The 21,895-nt window shown below is 57.6% G+C and overlaps 2 protein-coding genes and 1 long non-coding RNA gene across 12 annotated transcripts in view; 2 read left to right on the top strand and 1 right to left on the bottom strand.

The window, feature by feature from the left end:
- The window catches only part of SCMH1 (Scm polycomb group protein homolog 1), a 187,458-nt gene extending 178,664 nt beyond the window's left edge, over positions 1–8,794 (top strand). For 7 of the 10 annotated variants that reach the window (XM_030323809.1, XM_030323801.1, XM_030323800.1 and 4 more), the window contains 2 exons: positions 6,340–6,566; positions 7,612–8,794. In XM_030323809.1, the coding sequence (XP_030179669.1) occupies positions 6,340–6,566; positions 7,612–7,737 (353 nt within the window). In that variant the 3' untranslated portion in view covers positions 7,738–8,794. The remainder of the gene's footprint in view (positions 1–6,339; positions 6,567–7,611) is intronic. The other 3 variants (XM_032594264.1, XM_030323804.1, XM_030323808.1) reach the window with 2 other exon arrangements.
- A 1,664-nt stretch (positions 8,795–10,458) lies between these two features.
- LOC116738254 lies at positions 10,459–13,301 on the bottom strand. The gene is made up of 3 exons (XR_004343961.1): positions 13,114–13,301; positions 11,021–12,811; positions 10,459–10,542 (listed from the first exon to the last, which is right to left on the bottom strand). It is a non-coding gene; the product is annotated as an uncharacterized LOC116738254 (long non-coding RNA).
- A 606-nt stretch (positions 13,302–13,907) lies between these two features.
- SLFNL1 (schlafen like 1) lies at positions 13,908–18,401 on the top strand. Its single transcript, XM_032594076.1, has 6 exons — positions 13,908–13,946; positions 14,508–14,520; positions 14,614–15,146; positions 16,907–17,251; positions 17,467–17,610; positions 18,279–18,401. The coding sequence occupies exons 1-6, from the start codon at positions 13,908–13,910 to the stop codon at positions 18,399–18,401; spliced, it is 1,197 nt and encodes a 398-aa protein (XP_032449967.1).
- The last annotated feature ends 3,494 nt before the right edge of the window (positions 18,402–21,895 follow it).

The following is a 21,895-nucleotide window of genomic DNA, read 5'->3' as shown; positions in this document are numbered from 1 at the left end:
TTTTTTTTTTAACGTTTATTTATTTTTGAGAGAGAGAGAGAGACAGCATGAGCAGGGAAGGGGCAGGGAGAGAGAGGGAGATACAGAATCCGAAGCAGGCTCTGCGCTCTGAGCTGTCAGCACAGAGCCCGACGTGGGGCTCACACTCACAAACCATGAGATCATGACCTGAGCCAAAGTCGGACACTTAACCGTCTGAGCCACCCAGGCGTTCCTAGGGGAAGCTTCCTTGAGAAGGTGACAACACCCTGTCCGAGACTTCAAAGCTGTGAGTGGTGAGATCAGGAGTAGTAGGGGAGGGAGAGCTTTCCAGGAAGAGAGCATAGTGGAACAAGGACAGAGGGATAAGAACTGGTACAGATGGTGCGCATGGAACTGCATGCACTTTGGTATCGCTGAACATAAAGTGTGATACTGGGACTTGAAACAGAAAAGCCTGGAAAGGTCAGGGGGCTGCTTCACAGAGGACCCAAAGCTGTGGAGCATGATGGAGTCTGGAGTGGATCCTGCAGGCAGTGTGAAGCTGCCGAAGGCTTTTAATTAGAGGCAAGACCTAAAGAGTCTTGTGTTTTCAACAGATCACGTACTACTGTGTTGAGGACACATTTGAGGAAGGACAGACTAGAGAGGCCACTTAGGAGGTTGGGGAGTGGGCCAAACCAGAACAGATAAAGGCCTGGATTAGAAAAGTGGTAGATAGTTTATAGAAGAGCAAATCGGTTAAAAAACTATTCACGAGGGAGATACAGTCAGATTTGAGGATAGTGAGAAAGAAGGGAGGAGGAATGTCTCCTTGGTTTCTAGATGGGGTGGCAGGGTGCCATTCAGTGAGAGAGGGGTCCAGCCGTAGAAAGACAGGGAGGGAGCCCACAGGTCATCTAGGTGACATCCACCAGGCAGTGGCTCTGCAGGTCTGATTCTCAGGGAAGACAACTGAACTGAAGGTAAATGTTTGGGAGTCATCGGCATACAGATGGTAGTTGAAGCTGTAGGATGAATGCCAGCCACTTCCCAGGAGTGTATGGGTAGAATGAAAAGAACAATTGACCAAAGGTGGAGTCCTGGGGACCAACAAAGTTCAGGAGGTGGGAGCAGGAAGAAGATCCCAGGAGACGACAAAGAAGTAGTCAAATGCGAGGAAAAACAAAATCTGATGTTGCAGTGGCCAGGATTACAGAGAGCATTTCAAAGAGAGAGCACCACAACAAAGATTTGGCAACTATCTGTCAGAGGTGGTGATTAGTGGGTAATTGACGACCTTAGCAAGAGCAGCCTCAGAGGTTGTGGAGGGCGATGAGGGCAGATAGCATGGTGAGGTACTAAAGAGGGCTTAAGAAAAAGAAAAATGGTGACCTACAAAAGAAGGTCTTCAAGAGTGGGAGCGCCCCGGATGTGTTTATCAGCAGACAAGTTGTGCCTTCCAAGAAGAAGAAATGAAGAATACAGGAAAGAGAAGAGAGTAAGGCTGTGGGTGTGGCACGGTGGGAAGGGTTAGGGACCCAGGGCATAGAAAAATGGGTTGGCCTTAAGCCTTGTTCTTTGAGACTGGAGGAAAGAATGACGGTGGCCATGAGTGAATGGGGAGAGGGTGAGTAGAGAAGGGCTTAGGGGAGCTCCCAGACTGGACTGGTCAAGAGCAGACAGGGGGAAATGGAGCAAGGAGAAGGGACTGGCTTTCGGGAAACACTGAAGGCCCAGCTGTGCTTGGAGACTAGTCTGCCATTTTGCCAGAGATGTGGTTTTCTTCTGTGGTCTTAGAAACGTAGATGTGGGAATGAGAAAAGACTGTCTGCGGATGAAAGTTTCACGTTGAGGTAGAAGGACAAGAGGGCCAGGGAGTGGGGGAGCTGGAGGGACAGCCGTTTAGACCATCAGCACCGGACCGGGCCAGGTAGGGAAGAAGAAGCAAGGCTGGGACAAGGCTGAAGGATGGGGAATTGTGAGTCTGCTGGGCTAAATGTCTCTGTGACGTAATGGGTTTAGTGGACTGAAGTCCAGGACCATTACAGACATGGGAGGTTGGGGTCAGAGAAAGGGATGTTTACGTTTCTGAAGTGGATTTGTTCCAAGTGATGGCAGGAAGCAGGCAGTGGCCTTGGCGGGAGGTATTTGAAGCAGAGTGGAGGTGAAGGTCACTGGAGGCCAGGTGGGTGACTGAGTGCCTCTGAGGATGAGGACAGGAACCGGCTGGAGCAGGAGGCTGTGACCGACATACCGAGCAATCTCCATCTCACAAGGGGTAGAAGCCCAGAGGTCTGTAGGCGACAGTGAACAGGACGAGCAGGTGGCTGGGCACATATCTGGCCTCTGATGAACATGAGCTTTCATAGGAGAAAGGCCTAAAAGTGGCCATGGAGAGACGGGAAAGTGCCACCTCCACACTCCCAGCCCCCGGCGTGTGGAACAATAAGAAGATTCCATTGACAGGGCCTGCCGTGGAGAGAATCGGCCTCAGGAGAGAGAGTTTTAGGGAGACCGAGTGAGGGGAAGAAGCCAGGCCGTCACCCAGCAAGGCGGTGTGGGGCATGGGCAGCGCTAAAGTCCAGGCAGAGCCGCCAGCTGATTTCCTGCCTTGAGTCTTGGGGGAGTCGTCTCACCTCTCAGGTCTCCACACCCCTCTTTTGTGCACTGGACATGGTGATAGGGACCTGGTCTTTTCACAGGAGTGTGACAAGGATCAGATGGAAGCGGGGATAAGGGATCACTTGGGAAGCTTTATCACCCCCCAGGTGTGAAGGGATTCCGTCACCGTCCTCCCTCCCGAGGCCCTCTCTGTTGGGAGTGCTGCTTGATGGCTGCCCCATGCGCCACTGGCCTGAGATGTCACTCTTGTCTCCGGGCACCTCCTCTCTTCCTTTGGAATGCATGTGAGCCTGTTGGCCAGGTCATGGTCTAAATCTCTTGTGACCCTGTAGAACCTCATACGGCTATGAAGGATTCCATTTGGCACTAGAACTGTTTGTCCCAAAGAATTCATATGTTGAGTCTGTCCCCTCTTATTTCACTAATCGAGGATGAGTAGGCACCGGTTTACTAGTCTGGCCACCTGCCTTAGATGTGCCTCACCTGCCTTAGTCATTCTCAGGCTGAGACCCTCTGCCTTCCTTGAGGGGTAACCACCAGCTCTCATCGGGCAGTGGGAGAGAATCCCGCTGTAGTCTGTATGCAGAAATGGGGATAGAAGACATATCCAGGGCACTGACTTGTCTTCTTCCTAGCTGTGTGGTCTTGGGAAAGTCACTTCACTTCTCCGGGCCTCAGCTCCCTCATCTCTAAATGGAAGATGATGCTGCTTCCCTCAAGGGCTGTTTTAAGGGTCAGATGAGCTGACAGTGGCGGGTGGTGGGGGTTCTTCCTACTGTTCACTCTTCCCGACATCCACCACTACCACCTGCTGCGTGCCACAGTCGTCTCTTGCTTGGACTGGTCTCCCTTCTGCCCTCCCCCGGAGCCTAAGTCTATTCACACGGGCTCTGAGAGCGATCCTTTCCACTGTAAGTTGGTTCCAGTCACTCCTCTGCTCAAAACTGACCTACTTCGCTCAGAAAAGCCAATGGTTTTTTCGGTGGCATCGAGGTCCTGTTATGTGCACCACCATGCCCCCCAGCCCATCACACACACTACCTCTCAGAGGTTATCTCCTACCACTCTCTCCTCATTCGCTCAGCTCTGGCCCACAGGCCTCCCGGCTTCACTGTAAACATGCCAGTCGCCCTTCTGCCTCACGGTCTGTGCTCAGGTGTCATCATTTCAGAGCTGTCTCTCCCGACCACCATATAAATTAGCAACTTCTTGCCACTTGTCCTCCTGGGGTGTGTTGGAACAGGAGGAGGCTGCCAGACAAACTCAGAAATACGTAGTAGCATCAGATGTGTGAATATGTGCGTGCATTTATGTTTATATGTGTATAATGTCATTGTGTGTGTGTTTGGTTCTTAGCTCCCCTAGGTCAAGGAATTGGCCGAGATGGTCCAGGGACACGTCCATGAGTATATCTTCTCTCTGCTGTCCGTAATCTCTGCAGCCGGTCTCTCTGTCAGTGTCACAGTGCACTGTCAGGGCAGGGAGAGGTGGCTGGCTCAGAGCCCTCTCCAACTTCCTGTCTACCACTGCCTCTAAAAAGCCATCGGAATTTCTGTGGCGATCGTCACCCTGCTTGCCCTGGCACACTTCTCCCCTCATCTGGTCAGTGCCCAGCTACGAGTTGGAGATGTAACTCCCCGGAGTCTCTTCCCCAGGGAGCAGGGGCTGGGCCAAGCCAAATGTGCTTTGACTTTTAGACCTGGGACCCACCCAGAGTGAAGGGAAATGGAGGAGATTTTTAGCCTTTGCAAGAGACAGTTGATGAGTACAGCCTTCTGCTCTCCTAGGTGGGTTTCAGCTCGCCTCTCAGCTGTGTGACAGGCATCTCCTGAGTGGTGAGGATACAGACGTGAACAAGGCAGGGTCCCTGCCTCAAGACAGACAGTCTGGTGGGGGAGCCAGAAAAATACACAAGTAACTATTATGTAGGGTCATTCGTTCATTTAACAAACCTGTCTGAGCGTCCACTATGGCTGCCCAGGCCCTCTTTTATGTCCTGGAGACTGTGAAAGGAAACCACCGCCCCCCTGTGTGTCTGTCTCCCTTACGCCCAGTACTCCATTCAACGTGACTTCCCCCCTGACACCACACGTGCAGCTCTCCCCACACCAAACAATTGTGCCACACCACCTGGGTGTCCTACAATTTAACTCAACTCTGACACTGTGTGAAGAGAGCATCAGATCCCATCGGCTAAGGGTTCGGTCCCACAAGCCCCCTGCCCCACGCCACCAGAGGCCAGTCGAAGGTCCGGGATGTCATCCGTGCTTCTGACTGGCCGACTAAATCAAGGGTTCCCACAGTCACCTCCTTGGGTTCACTCACGAAAACTTACTAGGTTACCAGCTTTCTGTAACCAGAGACAACTCAGGAACAGCCAGATGGCAGAGCTGCCCAGGGCGAGGCATGTGGGAGGGGGCACCAGCTTCCATGCCCTCTCCAGACACACAGATCCCACACCTCCATGTGTCCACCAACCAGGGGTTCTTGCCCTCCGAACCCCATCGTTTGGGGTTTTTACAGAACCTTGATTACACAGGCACAATCATTTAAGTCATTGGCCACTCTCCTCCCCAGGGAGGTTGGCAGGCAACCCCCATCCTTTAGGGACTTTCCAGAAGTGACCTCAGGAACATGCTCAGGTGTGGCTAGAAAGGGCTTGTTGTGAATAACAAAAGGCACCTTTCTTTCTCTCACCATTTAGGAAATTCCAAGAATTTTAGGAGTTCTTGCCAGGGAACAGGACAAAGACCAAATATGTGTGTTTTTCTTATTAAAAGTCACAATATCACAAAGAAATAGGGCAGAAAATAGGAGAAGACAGTAAACATAAATACATGAAAATATTTTAGGTAGTGATACGTGCTGAGGGAAAAGGAGATAATTGGATTGATAGTGGCTGTGTGGGGAATGGAATGTTTTTGCTAGAAGGTTGGTGAAGGTCTGTGAGGAATTGATGTTTGAGATAAGACCCAAATATTGAGAAGGAATCAGGTATGCAAAGTCCTGGGAAAAGCACATTCCAGACCGAGGAAATTACAGGTCAAAGAATAAAGGCATAGCTTATTCGAGAAGCAGAAAGCAAGCTAGTGTGTCTGGAGCATGACAAGGAAGGGGTGGGGTTAGGGGGTTGAGATGCAGTCAGAGGCAGAAAGGGCCAGATGCTGCAGTACTTTCTAGACCATGCATGGTAAGGAGTTCAGATTTCGGAGAGTCCAGATCCCACGGGGGAAGTGGGAGGAACTGTATTTGAGCCAAGGTCGAGATAAAAGCTCTAAGCAGTGCACTAAATTAACTGAGATTCCTAGCAGCCAAGGCAAGACTATTTTCTGCCTCTGCACTATTAGGCTGTAGCAAGGTTAGCTATTCTCCAGGCCTTGGAAGAGGCACAGAGTATTTTCCACCACTTTTTTTCTCCCTAGACCCCAAATTAGATTTGGCTCTAATCTTGCCCATCTGCCAAAGTCTATCTAGAAATGGTCCCCAGAGCCAAGGTAAAAGCAGCCTTACCCACCAGACCCCCAGTGAGCCCAAGTAATCCCCTCACTCATTGTTCCTGCTGACTTTGGTCCAGGCTGAACCACAGCCTTAATGTAAAATTTCTTCTGGCCCTTTCCAAAATCAGATCTACTCTTAAAGAACAAAGATTTGACTTAAGAAGAGTCTCAGATCCTCATCCCTTTGTGGAAAAACCCTTCCCTCCCTCAGCCACCTCCAGTTGCTCTGCTCTGGCACTAACGTGAGCCTCACCCACAGGGCCATCGGGACGTGCCAAGGAGAGTGGGGATGCGTTACAAACCAGTCCCCACCCGTTATGGCAGGTGCCCTCCTGTCCTGCAGGGTCGGACCGATACCTGGAAAGCCGGGATGCCTCGCGACTGAGTGGCCGGGACCCCTCCTCGTGGACAGTAGAGGACGTGATGCAGTTTGTCCGGGAAGCTGATCCCCAGCTTGGACCCCACGCTGACCTCTTTCGCAAACACGTAGGTGCCCCCGCCTGACCTCTCCTGTGTCCACTGGGAGTCTTGCTTCGGCAATTTGTAGACTCTTAAAGGCCCCTCGAGACTAAGCACGGGAGACACCATGAAAACAGAGACGATATCTCAGGTCTCCAGCGCCCTTGTCGGGCACTGAGCTCAGCCCCCTCCTGCAGTGTAGGTCTGACTCAGCCACGTTCCTGCTGGGTGCGTGGCCTGTGGGCTCAGGCCTGGGGAAAGGACTCTCCTCTTTTCCTAGACGTGTGTGCTCTCCCATCTGCCTGCCTTGGCCTGAGAATCGGGGGCCTCAACCCAGGTTAGAGTCCCCTGCCACCTGGCCCCTACTCTCCAACCTCATCAGCCCCCATCATGTCCTTGTTCCTCTGGGAACCGCCACCATCTCTTCAAGTGACCATTTGGCTGTGTAGCCAAGCACCGCTCCTGACTCGCCTGCGGTGACCGTACTCCTGATTTGGGCACAAACCCGTTTCCCAGCAGCCCCTGCTGCTGGGTGCTGTTCTACCCATTGGGTACTCAGAACAGATGTGCTCCCTTTCATCAATCATTCCAGTCTTTCATGCCATTGGGTCTGGGGGTGCTCTTAGGTCCGGCCTGAAGGTCTCACAGTGGCTCAGCAAGTGCCTGCTCTGGGTCTATTTCACACAGAGGGGCCCCTGCTGCTCAGGAAGGAAGATGACTCACGGAGTGACAGTTGAGGGCCAGTATAAAACCAGTCTGGGAGAGGGGACGAGCACAGGATGGGGGAGGCTTACTGGGAGACATGGAACCTACCCGGGCCGGGCCGTCAGCAGCTACGAGGGTGGGGAAGCACCTCAGGCAGCAGGGAAGGGAAGCCAGCATGAGCTCCTGTGAAGAGCGCACCTGCTGGGCTCAGTAGCAGATGTGGGGCCGGCAGCAGAAGCTGTGGGAACAGGTAGGCTTTAGCGGCACAGCGTGCTCACTGGGCCCCGCGTGCCTGGGTGGCTTTCATCAAAACCTGGGTGGTCAGACCCACCAGGCCTCTGATGGTGCCTCCCCCCACCCCCGCCAGGAGATCGATGGCAAGGCCCTGCTTCTGCTGCGCAGCGACATGATGATGAAGTACATGGGGCTGAAGCTGGGGCCCGCGCTCAAGCTCTCCTTCCACATTGACCGGCTGAAGCAGGGCAAGTTCTGAACCAGGAGACACCGCCCAGACAACTGCGGGGTCCTCCGGAAGGGGTCGACATTCTTCTCCCCGGAAGGAGGGCCAACAGTCTGCTCCGGGCGCCTCAGTGGGGCTCAGGGCCGCCTCAGGACTCCAGGAGGCTGTGTGGAGCCACCACTGCTCCCCCTCCTGCCATGATACGTCCTTCCATGAAGGACTGAGGAGGGGGGAGTGTGGGGCCCAGGGCTGGCGCTGCTCTTGCCCTCAGCCCTGCCTTGGCTCTGAGGCCCCTCTGTATTTATTTCTCAAGCCCGCTGGCCTTTCAGCGGGCGTTTAGACTGAACACCTTCCGGGTGATGGAGGAAGGGGCTGACCTCTGAGGCCCCAGAAGACGGGGGCCCTGAATTGACACTCGTGCCCAGTTCCCCTGCCACCTGCCGGGCCTGGTGTGGCACCCCATTGCCCCACAGCTCCCGCCACCTCCTCACAAGAGCTCCAGACTCCAAACTCATGGTGCAAACCTCTACCTTTTTTTAAAAAAGATCTTTTCTTATTGTTAATTTATTGTTTCTGGCACTCGGGCAAGCCCTCCGGTTCATACTCCTCCCGCTCCAGACACCGGGTTTCAGGAGGTGAGAGACTGCCCCGCCCCGGTCCCAGAGAAGCATGGGCTCTTCTCAGACCACATCACCCTGGAGCGCTTGCTCTGTGGGGTGGACAGATCCCTCAGGCCTTGACCGTGTACCCCTCAGCTTGGGGAGAAGAGAGTGTCTGCCACCTTCCCCTCCGCCTCCAGGGGCCCTCTGCAGCCCCAGGCCTCGTCTGTGGGAATGGGAGTCCCCCGCCCACACCCTCCCCCACACAGCTCCCTGCCCTGGCCAGAACTGCTGCCGAAGAAGGTCAGGCCCCCGGATTTTAGGCCACAAAGCCCGTAAGGCAGATGGGAGGGAAGGGTCTCCCGGCTGGAGTCTGGTTGTCCCCTCTCCATTATCCAGATGCTTCCTTTGTGAGCAGGTCAGCTGCGCCCGCTGCCATCTGGACTTCTTTTATGTCAATTTGTTTATAAATAAAAACCAATATAGATGCCTGTGTGGTTTTAATCAGTCGGCGGCGCACTGCACCTCCAGTGGCGGAGCACTCGCCGTTCTTGGTCCTGGCTCCCTCGTCCTTAAGTGAGGCATGTAGACAAGGTGATCCCCAAGAGTTCTCCCGACTCCAGCAGTCCCTGAAGAGCAGGCCGCCTGCCAGATGCCCACTGGGAAGGCGGCGTGGAGTCCGTTCTGTGCCCTCAGAGGGCTCCGCTCTGGTGTGGCTAGACAGCAGGGAACGCGGCGGCTACGCGGAGCCCAGGGGGAAGAGCCGTGTTTGGGTCAGCAGCTCCAAGAGCCTCCATGGCCGGGTTCGTCGTCCTCCTCCTCATCGTGGGGCGAGGAGATGTGCGGGCCAGCCAGCTGGCATGGTACCCGTTGTGCCGACGTGGGACCCCGTTTCTATGGGGGTCACTGGAGGGGGCAGCAGCGCCATGCAGGAAAACCTCACGATAGCTGACACTCTTACGTCACCGAGGGCCCCGGGAACTCCACAGGAATTAGAATCGTCTCGTTAAATCTTCACGGCAAACCCATTTTACAGATCAGGAAGCGCACGCTTAGCTCACGGCGAGGAAGCGCACGCTTAGCTCACGGCGAGGAAGCGCCAAAGCAATCGTTTGAAGCCAAGTAATCTGACGCCGAGGCCAAGGCTGAGGTTCTAGCCAGTCTCTTTATTGTGATGCTTTGGGTGGGTCACTTCACTTCTTTGGGCCCGTGTGGTATGAGGGTTTCAGATGAGACCAGAGGGCCCTCCCAGCGCTCACCATGGCTGGTTCAGACGTGGTGACTGACTTGTAACCTGTCTTCCACTTGGCTCCTGTGGGTTCTAACCGTGGTCCCTGGGATGCCGTCACGGCCAGGGCTGCCGAACCAGAACAGGACCGTTCTCCACAGGCTCCTGGGCACCGGGGTGGCAAGCTGTGCTGTCCATTCACTGCCAAAGAGGGCCTCACTGAACCCCCACAATGAACTTAGCGGTGTGCCCCTTCCCCACGAGACACGGGGACTGAAGGTAATGCCAGCACATGTAGACAAGCCAGGCACACTGCGGGGTTGCACCTTACGGAGCGAATTGGCGTCCACCCCACTTGCCTCCCAGTCTCCAAGAGTGTACGCTTGTGCTGACACACTTGGGCCGAGTGGTTTATGTCCTGCATCTCACTTCAACCTCCCTACAACCCTCTAGAACGACCGTGTTCCTCCCATCTACAAGTGCAAAACTGAAGCTTGGAGAGAGCTCCTTGGCCCAAACTCCACAGCTAATTAGGGGTGCCTGTCACACCCTCCTGGGGCCACCGTCTCGGATCCTGCTGACCATTCAGAGTCAAGACCCACCTTGAAGGCTGTCAGGCACCATCACCCGCCCACAGGACAGCATGAAGCAGTCCTCCTCGGTGGGGTAGTCCTGGCAGGGCCCGCCATCATCCAGGTGACAGCCCAGGTGGCAAGAGGATGGGGCACATCGGGGAGCCGTGGGGTTCACCTTGGCTTAGCATCACGCCCCGAGGGAGCAACAACTCCCCAGTTCGTCGGCACAGCTACTCCACAGGCATCGCTTCCGGGTCCCTACAAGGGACGTGCCCCATTGAGTCACGGCACTGAGGAGGCCCAAAGCGGCTGGTCCAGATAATTTACAGTTACGGTCCGTTCCTGCCTTGAGCAACGTTGCCTTGAGACAGCTGACATTCCCCTTTCATCCGGCTTCCCGAGGAACAGAACTAGAAAGGTACCCGTGTGTCAGATTCTGTAGGAGGCGAGAAGATGGTTACCCCTTCGCTCTACTGCCCTAACTTCTGGGGTCAGGACTGCAAAAAAGACTTTTGAAGTTGTTTCCCAAAGCCAAGCCTTTTTTTTTTTTAATATTATTTATTTTTGAGAGAGAGAGCAGGGGAGGGACTGAGAGAGACAAAGGATCCAAAGCAGGCTCTGCACTGACAGCAGATGCGGGGCTCAAACCCACCAACCGTGAGATCATGACCGGAGCCAAAGTCGGCTGCTTTAACCGACTGAGCCACCCTGGTGCCCCCCAAAACCAAGCCTTCTGATAGTGACCCAGAGTCCTTCAGAGAAGCTGAAGTGGCCTCTGGCATCCCCAAACACCTGCCGGGCAGGCGAGACCACTCCATGAACCCCCAGTAGTCCAGCTGCCCACAAAATGGGAACACATCTGGGACTGGGGGGGTCACAGGCCCCCCGGCACCAGCTTCACGTGCCACACTCACCACCACAAGGAGAGGGCGTTGACTCCGGTGCAGAGGAACAGCAGGAGGTTCATGTGCTTCAGGAGAGGACGGAAGAGTCCAGGCTCTACTGAGGGCTGAATGGTGTCAGGAACTGTCTGCCCCCTCCCCACCTGTGGCCCCTCTCTGCTGCTGGCCACACGGTCCCTGTCACCTCCGCGTTGTCAGGCCGTTAGTCCTGAGCAGGAGCCTCCGCAGCATCCCTCGGTGACATCTTTCTGAAACAACCTGAGATCTCTGGGCTGTGGCTCTGGTCGTCCGAGTGGACACTGTTTCTACCCTCACACCGATGCCATGATCCCTCCTCAGGAAGAGCCGTAAGGTGACTCCCCCCTCCTCCCCGCAACTAACGCTAAAACCTTGGAGAACATTCTTGCCTCGGAGAGCCCAGACACCCTCCCCTCATCGTCCCTCAGCTTTTGGCAGCCTCCTTGCCCTCTGTCACCTCATTTTATCAGGAAGCTCCACAGCTGGAAACCTCTAGACCAGGGACCACGACAGCCACGTGTCACACACTGTGCATCTGTGCCGGGCCTGCAACACCAAAGCCACTGCAGGTGCTTCCAGCGACCCACAGCTGACAAGTCCCAGTGTAAAGACACAGGACCCAAGACACCTGTGGGTAGCTGGGGCTGGACCCTGCCAGAGGTGGGCGGGAATCAGCAGGCAGATGCCCACTCGCAAGGGGAAGGTTCCAGATGGGCTGGGGCGCCGCCGTGGGGCCCAGATGACAAAGGCTGGGTCCATACCACTTCTCCCCCGAGCTCCAGAGTTTGCTCTCCGGACATCCTGTCCTCTCCCACATGATGGCTGAGCTCAGTTCTGGCCTCTGCCCCTGCCCCTCTGCTCCTTGGCTGGCCTCCCTGGGCAGTCAGCGCAGACACCCGTTGTTGATGTGGTTTCGGGGATCGTGGCCGTGTGGGGCCACCAAGTGGACATTCTCCAGATAACACGGGAAGAACCTTATCCATAGCTTCCCTCTCCCCCTCATCTTTGGGTCCACCTCACATTCTTAATCTTAGATTCAAGAGTTTTTTCCCTCTAGTGCAAAGTAGGGTTTGTCAATAAGGCCACAGACATCCAGTGAGGGGACTACAAGGGGCTGCTTATCCCTAACACCGGACCTGTGTCTGCCACCGGCCGGGCCACCTGCAAAGCGCCATCAATACTGTTAGAAAGCCTGATGCTGTAAGTAACCCAGTGATATTGCAGCACATTTCAGTATTTAAGACATCACTTTGTAAATGTATTCAGTGCTTACAATGACAGTTTTTACCCCCCCCCCCCAAAGGAAGTGGAAAGGATGTTCATTTCACGTAAGGTGGTTAAAGATCCCAGGGAAATTAGTAATGCAGATGTTTAAAGAGACCCCCAGTAAGAGTGGGGAGAGCTTGGGCACGCAGATCAGCGTGGAAAACCTCACGCAAAAGGCTGCCTGATAGCAAGGCCCCTGGAGAAGTGAGTCACGTCCTCTGGTTCACATGTTCACATGTTCCGTCCGTCAGGGCGCCTCTCCTGGCCAGCCACGACCCCACGTAGCCTTCTTCTTCGGCAGCTACAGCCCCTGCTGTGTGGTTGCCGTGAGAGCAGCTCGTGTTGGCAGAGTCTAGACAGGCCTGAAAGAGAGGAGGGGGAGCATGGGGAGCTCCCAGCCGTCATGCCGGGGTGGGCACGGGGAGGGCACCTGCCAGGCTCTTCCAGAGCCTCACGCTGCGCCTGACGGCCTCGGTCTCCTCTCTGGGCTTCCCCAGCCAAGCCTCTGCCTCAGTGTCCCTGAGGGAAACAAAACTCCATTAGCATCTCTAGAACGGCTGCTCAGAGAAGGGAAGCACCCCGCTGCCCCCAGCCTCCCCAGTCAGGAGCATCTGCCTCCACACTCACCACCCCCCAACTCAGGACTTCCAGAAGCCGCGTGGGAACGAGCTACCTACATCTGCATAATGAAAGCATTTACCAAACCCCCCCACCCGCTGCAGAACAGATTTCTGCTTTTAATAAAGGCTGTGTATCACCCATGTCTTGGCCCCTGTCAAACAACAGGTGACAACCCTGTCCTTGAAGTGGCAAATCTTGACCTATTTTTCAGGGCTCCGGCCGGACAGCAACCTCCGTCTCTGGCGTGGAGCAGGGGGCCTGGGGTCCGGGGCAGCCCTGGGCCCAGCGGTGTGTGCTCAGATCCGTCTTGGGAGTAGCTGGGTCATCAGTGCTCAGCGGAGCCTGGGATTGGTCACGAAGGGGAAGATGGGGACTCGTGGCACCGGAGGACCTGCGTGGTCACGGTTTGGGGCAGGGACAGGAGAGACATTACAGAAGGAGGAAGTACGTTCTCAGCCCCTGGACTCTGGGAGCTGCCCAGACGGAGCCACACAGCCCAGCCATAGTGTGTGTTCACTACCTTGGGGGTCGGGAAGGGGGGGGGAGGAGTTTTCCTGATTGACTTCCCAACCGGGGGCCTGAGGCCGGCCAGGAAGTCATTGTTGACTCCTGTGAGATCACAGAAGTGGCTGTGCAGGCCCCGCCCACTTCCTGCAGCCCCTGTTCTCCCTGCCCGCCGCGGAGCCCCCAAGATCCCCCCCCCAAACCAGGGAGCTGCTGGCCAGGGGTCAGGAGTCTGTGGGAGCTGAGGGCGGGCACCCCCCACGCTCCACCAGGAACCCTCAGGACATGAGGGTCATAGGCCTCCCTTTTCCTCCTGTTCCTGTTTGCCCTGAATGCCCCCACCCAGCCGTGCTGGTCGCCAGGCCCTGACTGTCTCAAGGATCCAATCTGAAAAGATGCAGGCGGGTGGTAGCTGCTGCCCAGAACGGAGGCCGGGTGTGTGGGGGTGAGTGGAGGGCTCCTGTGTGTTCCGTCTGTGCACAGCTCGGGCATGAGGCCCCTGGCCCTGCGGGAGCGGGCGTCCTTAAGGGCGCCAGCTCTGCCCCTCCTCACTTCTGCTCTCTGGACCCAAATCAGAGGATTCGGTCTTAGACCAGGAGTTCTTAAGAAGGGCCGTGAGCCTCCTCAAACTGGAAGGCCGTTTTTCTGGGGAGGGGCCAAAGCTTTCATCAGTGTCCCCTGCTCTAAAAACCCTCTGGCCCAGCCCTGTTTCAGAGCCTCTGCTGGGCTCACACCAGGCTCAGACGGGGCAAGAAGCTTCGGTGTGGCTGCTGCTGGTCCTCCAAGCCCCGGGTTAAAGCTTCCTCTCCAGAGTCCCCTTGAAAAGGTTTCCCTGGGGCCTGGAGGCAGCAGGGACCCCTGGGGGGCAGGAAACCCTGGGAGGCCTCCAGCCTGTGGACTGGAGAGGAAAGACAGGACGTCTGAGGCCCACGAAGGGTTGTGGTGGGGCCCTCAAAGACCTGAGTTCTGGTCCCCTCGGCCCCTCTTTGGGCATATCCCCTCGGTCTTCCTTCCTGTAGAATGGAGGGGCAGGCGCGCATGCTCTGCTGTCTGCCTCAGCCCTGGCTGACTCCCTTCTTTCCTGTCCTAGGCCTTGGGCTTGGGTGGGTGGCAGGCCCCTTCCGGCTGGCCCTCTGCCCTCCCTCCCTCCCTCCCTCTGGCTCTGCCCAGCCTCTGCCAATCTGTGAACCTCCCAGGAGCCTCTGCACCCCCTGAGTCCCCTGGGAGGCCCTGGGAAGAACAGCCAGCAGTAAGGAATCCCGGAAGCCCTTCTGAGGGAGACCTCTCCAGGGACCCCACCCCCAGGAAGAGATCACCGCAAACGCAGGTGCAGCAGCCCCTCATGGAGCTCCCGGGCACGCCGCCCCTGCAAGAGGTCCCCGGGGAAGAGTCCCTGCCTGAGGACTCAGGCCTGCAGGTGACGCCCAGCACGCACATTCTCTACGTGGGCCACCTGAACCCCCAGTTCTCAGTGCCTGTGCTCACCTGCCTGCTGCGAGACGCCCTGGAACGGCTGGGGCTGCCGGTGGCACGGGAGCACATCGAGGTGGTGAGGCGACCACGGAAGGCCTACGCACTGGTGCAGATGACCACCCACAGGGACAGCCTGGCCTCCCTCCCCTGGCGCCTGCAGACGGCCGTGGAGGAGCACCAGATCCTCAAGGAGCTGGTGGCCCGCGGGAAGGCGCTGGTGTTGGGTGACGGCCGAGGGCCCTCGCGCGCCAGAGAGGTAAAGAGGGCGCTTCTGGAGCCACCAAGCCTGCAAGCCCCAGAGCCTCACCCGGGGGCGGGGCAGGGGTGGAGGTGTGTCTTTGAGGAGCCAGGGGCAGATCTGCAAACCTGCTGCTACTCAAATGAGCATAGCCTGAGGCTGGCACTGCCTGCTGACTCTGGGGAGGCTCACTGACCTTCACAGTTTGCCTCCAGCCTGGAAGCGTTTGGAGAAGGGCCAAAGTGTGGGGACTCCTCCCTGGGCCCTTCTGTATTCCATCCTCTGGGTCTGGGCCAGCCTGGGCCTTCAGGGTTTTCTCTTTGGCCCACCTCATCCACTCGGCTGGCCAACATCAGTGCCCGCTCCAGGCCAGGCAGCACAGCAGAAAGCAAAGGCTCGGCCCTGCCTTAAAGAGCCCTCATCTTTGAGCAGAGCCAGACAGAGCCAGTTACAGCGCTTCGGCAGCCTGGAGCCGTGGGAGGACACAGAGCTGTGGGGACAGATTCACAGAAGGGCTGAAGTCTAAGCTGGGACTCGGGGAGCGCAAGGTCGTTCTAGGCAGGGGGACACGGTGAGGGGGGATGTTGCATTTGCAGAAGGGCAAGCCTTTTGGTGCCGCTGGAGCTCAGGTTGAAGGCTGCTGGGGAGCTGAGGAAGAAAGCTGGGCCAGAGGGCAGGGGCCAGGAAGGGCTTCGAGACCGAAGCAGGGGGAGGGAGGGAAGGTGGGCCTTTATGGGGGATGGGAGGGCGCAGTCAACTCACTGCAGCTGTGGCAGGACACTCTGTGAGACAGGTGATCTTGGTTTTCCTTTTCTTTCGGGATGAAAACTCCGTGGTGTTCAAATGGTTGCAGAACTGAACAGCTCTGTGACCGACATTTCAAGACCTGTGAGCCTGACTTCATGTTTGTGTGGCAGTTTCTCGTGTTTCTGAGAAACTGTTTCCTTTGGGAACTGCAGGGCTGGTAGGGATGCGCCCCTCACCACCATGCCCCAGCCCGCACGGCACTCCCAGCCCCGGAAGCCCCTGCTGGAGACTGGGAGGCAGCAAGGAGCCGGGGACAGCAGCAGAGAACCCAGTAAGGGAGGAGTGAGAATCTTCTTGCGTCCAGGGTCAGCAAGGAGGGTGGATGGGAGGTACGGAGGCCGTGATGAGGCCCAGAAGAGGCCGGTGGCCATGAGTCTGCTCACGCACAGAGCCCGAGAACAAAACAGAAACCACGGAAGGGGTCTCAGGAGGGCCAGAGGAGGGTTGAGATTCAGGACTGATCAGTGGTCCAGAAAGCGATAGGCAGGCATTTCAGGGAGACAAGAAGGGGGTTATCTGTTGGAATGATCTTGGCCCCGAGCCTCAGAGGCCAGTCTACAATCTAAGTGGGAAGAGATTGGCCTCCAGGGTTCTGGCCCCCGACCTGAGAAGGAGAACTCTTTGTCCTCACCATGCCTACCATAGCCCAGCAGGAAGGAGCAGTGGCGGCTCAAACCCTTGACTTAGCAGGTTTCCAGCACTGGCTGCAGGACGGTGGGCAGTTAGGCCCTTCCGCCTGGGACGGGGCATTAGGATGCCCCAGCGGGCTGGGCCCCAGGCGGAAGGAGGTGTGTCCCGTCCCTCTTGTCCTGTCCCCCGAGGCTCCTTACTCTCACCCCTCACCCCAGCGGGAGGACGACAGCAGCCGGAGCCCGAGCCCCAGCCCTGCCAACAGCCCCCCGGCACGGGCCCCACAGAGGTCCCAGGACCGGCCCAGCGGCGCACGCTCCGACAGCGCCATCGTGCACCAGGAGGTCCCGGGCCAGGAGCGCCTCTTCCAGGGCGCCTTCCTGGGCAGCGAGACGCGCAGCGTGGAGTTCAAGCGCGGCGGCGGCGAGTACCTGAGCCTGGCCTTCAAGCACCACCTGCGGCGCTACGCGTGCGCCTTCCTCAACGGCGAGGGCGGCAGCCTGTTTGTGGGCGTCGAGGACAGCGGCCTGGTGCGGGGCGTCCCCTGCAGCCACCGCGACGAGGACCGCGTGCGCCTGCTGGTGGACTCCATCCTGCAGGGTTTCCAGCCCCAGGTCTTCCCCGACGCCTACACACTCTCTTTCATCCCCGTGGTCAGCACCATCGCCTCCCCCACCCCCCTCAAGGTGAGCCCTGGGTCTGTCTGGCCCCCGCGTGATGGCCCCATTCGGCTCTGCTGAGCAGGGCTGGGGGGTGGAGGGTGGGGCAGAGGGGGGCCGGGCAGAGTGACCGGAGAGGCCAGAAGTGCCCCCTTGCCCCCACGCCCACCAGGCTGCCCCAGGAGCCCGGAAGAGCCAGCCAGGTGGGATTAGCGACCAGAGTCGCTGTCGCCCTTACCAAGGTGATCCGCCTGAGCGTGCGTGCCCCCAGGGCCCAGGCCGAGCCGCAGCTCTATGAGACTGACCAGGGGGAGGTGTTCTTGCGGCGGGACGGGAGCATCCAGGGCCCGCTGTCTGTCCACGCCATCCAGGAGTGGTGCAAGCAGGTAAGCGGCTGGGGCGGGGGCAGGCCAGCAGTCCTGGCCATGCCATCGGGTTTCCCTCAGTGCTCCATCACCCGCAAGCACACGGGGGGTGGGGGGAGCACTGAAATAATCCTGCTACACCCCATGTTCCATCACCATGGGCTGGGGGAGCTGGGGGGGGGGGATGGAATCTTGAGAAGCTTTAAGACCACCCTGAAGACGGGGCCGTACTATACTGTATTTAGGGGAAGGCCCTTACAATGGGGGGCAGTTAGTGCTGGACAGAGTCCTAAGAAAAAGCCTTTTCAAGAGGGAAACATCAGATGGCAGAAAAGCAGAGGAGAGCAAGGGGCTGGCGGAGAGAGGGAGGGACATGCCCGGGCGGCTCCTACCCAACCCTTGAGGAGGCCGGGCCCAGACTCTGGGATGCTGGCAGGCCCCTCAGGTCAAGCGGCTTCCCTCAGCCCCCAGGGTTGATTTGTCAGGGGTGATGGCATGGCGAGGAACCCGGCTCCCACCAAGCAGGGAAGGGCCATGTGGTCCCCAGTGGCCTTGAGTAGGCCCCCCTGGGCCCTCCAGGGCTTGCCCTCCTCCGTCAGTTCAACCCTGGGTGGAGGGGGCAAACCCGAGGCGGCACCACCTCAGGCCTCTGCTTGTGGGGTGACCCCACCCCCCCACACACACCGCAGAAGTGGGTGGCGGAGTTGCGCACGCTGCAGGAGAGGGTGAAGGTGCTGACGGCGGAGAAGGAGCAGCTCCGGCAGCAGCTCAAGCAGCGAGGACCCGGCTCCCGCACCTGCTGCGTCCTGTGAGGGCCCCGGTCGGCGAGCAGGGCCGTGCACTGGCAGGCCAGCTCTCCCTGGCAGATGCAGGATTTCCTGTCTGAGCCGAAGTCCTCCCTTTAAAACCCGTCTGGGCTGTTCAGAGGTGGACGGGAGCGCGACCATCCTCGCTCCTTGGACAACCGCACACGCACGGGCTTCAATCCCGAGCGGACCCCCGTCTGTGTAGCTGAGAAACTGCTCTTAGCACGATCCCCAAGGAACCTTCCTTCTGGAAAGAACTGGTAAAAACTTGGCCAGGGCGATCGGAGGGCTGAGCTGTGAGGGACGGTCCTACTGCCTCAGAAGCTCCCTTTGCCCAGCCCGGGGTCTGCGACTCCAGTGGCGAGACGGGGCCAGAAAGGAATGCGTCATACAGGGAAAGCCCTTCTGCAGATGGCCAGGCACACTCGGTAACCGTGCCTGTAGGGCAAGCAGGCCACCCTGCAGCCACCACCCCAGGCTTGCTGGAACTTGTGACTGTCAAAGCTCTTTAATAAATTACATGCACCCTGGGGCAAGAATGGTTCTTTTCCGGCCGGCCAGCTGGATGCAGCTGAGCCCTGAGCCCCGCGCCCAGCCCACCTCTGTCCAGGAGGCTGAGCCAGCCCCGGGCTCCTCCCACACGGAGCTATGGGGCCTGGATGGTTGCAATCCATTCCAGCTTTGCCTTAAAGACCGGGTCCCCTGGGGCAAATTGCTACCTCTGTTCAGTTTCTTCATCTATAAGACAGTGAAATGGACTGGGGGCAGGAGCACTTGTCATCATCAGAGCCACGCCCTGTCTCCCCAGCACCTGTACAGGAAGAGTCTGACTTCCATCCCAAGCACCCTCCAGCCACTGGCGAGGATTCCTGCTCTGGTCACTTCCCCTGTCATCTCCACCAGCCGAGCCAGAGACTAGAAAGCCAATGTCTGATCATGCCCTGCTCGGGCTCAAAGAACTCAAAAGAACTCCCCATTTCATCGGAAGCCAAGCCCAAACAGTGGTCTATACAATTGGCAAGTTGGCCCATCTGACCTCAACCCCTCCTGCCCCTTGCTCCTGTGTTCCGGCTACACCCACCAGCTTGTTTCATGAACACACTTGCTTCAGGGCCTTTGCACTGGCTGCTTCCCCCCCCTCCCCCCGAATGCTCCTCCCCCGGAGAGCTGCAGGACTATTTCCTCTCTGCTCCACTTTCAAGTGACAGGGAAGGATATTCACTACCCAGCCCACTTCCAATTATACCTCCTTCCCCAGCACCCCCCTTCCCCCTTTCCTGCTTCCAACCTTTTTCACCAGTGCACTTGTCAGTCACTTTCCGTAGCTTTTATTTATAGCTGTCCCCTCCCCTGCAGTAGAATCCATGCTCCGGGGGACAGCGGTCTGGATCTGTTTTGTTTATGGCTGTTAAGTTCAGAATCTCAGACATGGTGAGCATGTAGTAGCTGCCAAATAAATATCTGCTGGTGAAACAAGGAGCCGCCTAGACTTAGGTCTGAGCCACTAGAAAACCATGGAATCTTGTCAGACGGCATTTCACAGGAGGGCCTGCAAAACACGCTTCCCTTGGGGCACCTGGGTGGCTCAGTCGGTTAAGCATCTGACTTCTGCTCAGGTCATGACCTCCCGGTTCGTGGGTTCGAGCCCCGCGTCGAGCTCTGCGCTGATGACTCCCCAGCTGCTCTCACTCATCAGTCACCCAAACCCGGGGCCCGAATCACGTTTCCAGAGGCCACTGGGAACCAGCACAGAGGTTGTGCTGATCAAGAAGTCAGGAGAGGGGCCATTTCTGAGCACCTTCCACGTGCCGGGCGCGTGCTGGATGCTGGTCCAGGCAGCACGACCCTCAGACGTGCTCTCCCTGGGAACGAGCCGGTTTCTGCCAAGGCAAGCGCAGTCATGTCGCTGAGCTGCTGCAGACTAAGAACCGGCGTGGACCACCTGGGTTGAAGCGAAGGACGCCCGAGGAATTTCTCCCCCAGAAGCTCTGGACACCGGTCAGTCACCACTGGGTGCGGAAAGCCATCCTCCGGTCCCGGCGTCAGCCCGGCATGGTCCCCACTGCCACAGCCAGGGTGGCAGGGCGGGTCAGGCTTTGTAAGCCCCGGAAGGCCAGTCCTGGTCCCTTCTCTAGGAAGGTCACCCGAGCGGGCAGCACTCAACGACTCGTCCGCCGAGGCGCTCTCCGATGCAGGGGCGGGAGATCGCCCTGCCGCGGGGCCTTTGCAAACCGCCCCACACCCGGCCGAGTCCTCGCGGTTGTGGGGAGCGCTGCTGTCACCAGTGGGCACGTCGGAGTCCTCCGTTGGGGGAAGGCTATTGCGAAAATGATTTACACGGTCTGCTGAGACCACCAGGTGGAGACCGCGGTTAGGATTCACCCCATTGGCCGCGTTCAAAGTCCCGAGACTGGAATGAAGGCCTCTGCGAGTGAACACATTTTACTTTGGTCCATGAGAACCGGAGACAGACAAAGGCAGCGAGGTTGCTCGTGCCTGGTCGGGGGCAGGAACACCAGCTTCTGGGCTTTGGCCGTGATGGGTGAGTGGAAGCGTGCCAGGAAAAGGAGGCCCACTTCTCCGGATCTCCCCGATGGAGGGGCTGGGCTAAATGGTGACATTTTCCTCCCCAACCCAGTTTCTCGAGGGTCGGGGAGGAAAGGCTGTGGACCACTGATGGGCAATCCAGGCTGAGCCTCTGCCTCAGACTGTAGAGAGGAGCCAGCTCATGTGGGTGAGCTCAGCAGCCGGTGGGGGGGGGGGGGGGGGGGGGGGGCACCAGTGTCCCCAACAAGGACGGATGCAGTATTGCTCATTGCACTCTGGAGGACACAGCCCGCAGGACGCTGCCGTGGTAGCGGCCAGGGTAGCAGGAAGACCACCCTGCGGATAAAGCAGTCCTGCTGGCTAATGGTCGTGGGTCCGCTGCTCCCTGGCCACACACGCGAGGGAGGGACCGCCATAAACAACACGCCCATCCCCCCTTTCTGAAGATCAAGCAGCACTCATGCTGAGTGAATCTCTACATGCTGAGAACCTAAATGTGAAGCCTTTTGGGGAAATTCTGGTTTCCCATTGAAAAAGAGGGTGGCTTAGTCGGTTAGGCGTCCGACTTCGGCTCAGGTCATGATCTCACGGTCCGTGAGCTCGATCCCTGTGTCGGGCTCTGTGCTGACAGCTCAGAGCCTGGAGCCTGCTTTGGATTCTGTGTCTCCCTCTCTCTCTGCCCCTCCCCTGCTCATGCTTTGTCTCTCTCTCAAAAATAAATAAATGTTTTAAAAAATGTTGTTTTTTAAAAAAGAAAGGCTCCTCTGGGCACCTGGATGGCTCAGTCAGTTAAGCATCTGACCTCAGCTCAGGTCATGATCTCTCAGTTCACGGGTTCAAGTCCCGCGTTGGGCTCTGTGCCGACAGCGTGGAGCCTACTTCGGATTTTGTGTCTCCCTTTCTCTCTGCCCCTCCCCCACTCACGCTGTTTCTATCAAAAATGAATGTTAAAA

This window comes from Lynx canadensis, chromosome C1 (assembly GCF_007474595.2).
Source record: "Lynx canadensis isolate LIC74 chromosome C1, mLynCan4.pri.v2, whole genome shotgun sequence".
Lineage (NCBI taxonomy): Eukaryota > Metazoa > Chordata > Mammalia > Carnivora > Felidae > Lynx > Lynx canadensis.
The sequence above is the reverse complement of the archived record's forward strand: the minus strand, read 5'-3'. Positions and strand labels throughout refer to the sequence as shown.

Bases quoted from the DNA above. Each gene is read 5' to 3' on its own strand.
- SLFNL1 (XM_032594076.1), top strand. From the start codon at position 13,908: ATGAGGCCCCTGGCCCTGCGGGAGCGGGCGTCCTTAAGG. The intron at 17,252-17,466 runs GTGAGCCCTGGG...GCCCTTACCAAG, and splicing joins CCTCCCCCACCCCCCTCAAG to GTGATCCGCCTGAGCGTGCG. The intron at 17,611-18,278 runs GTAAGCGGCTGG...CACACACCGCAG, and splicing joins TCCAGGAGTGGTGCAAGCAG to AAGTGGGTGGCGGAGTTGCG.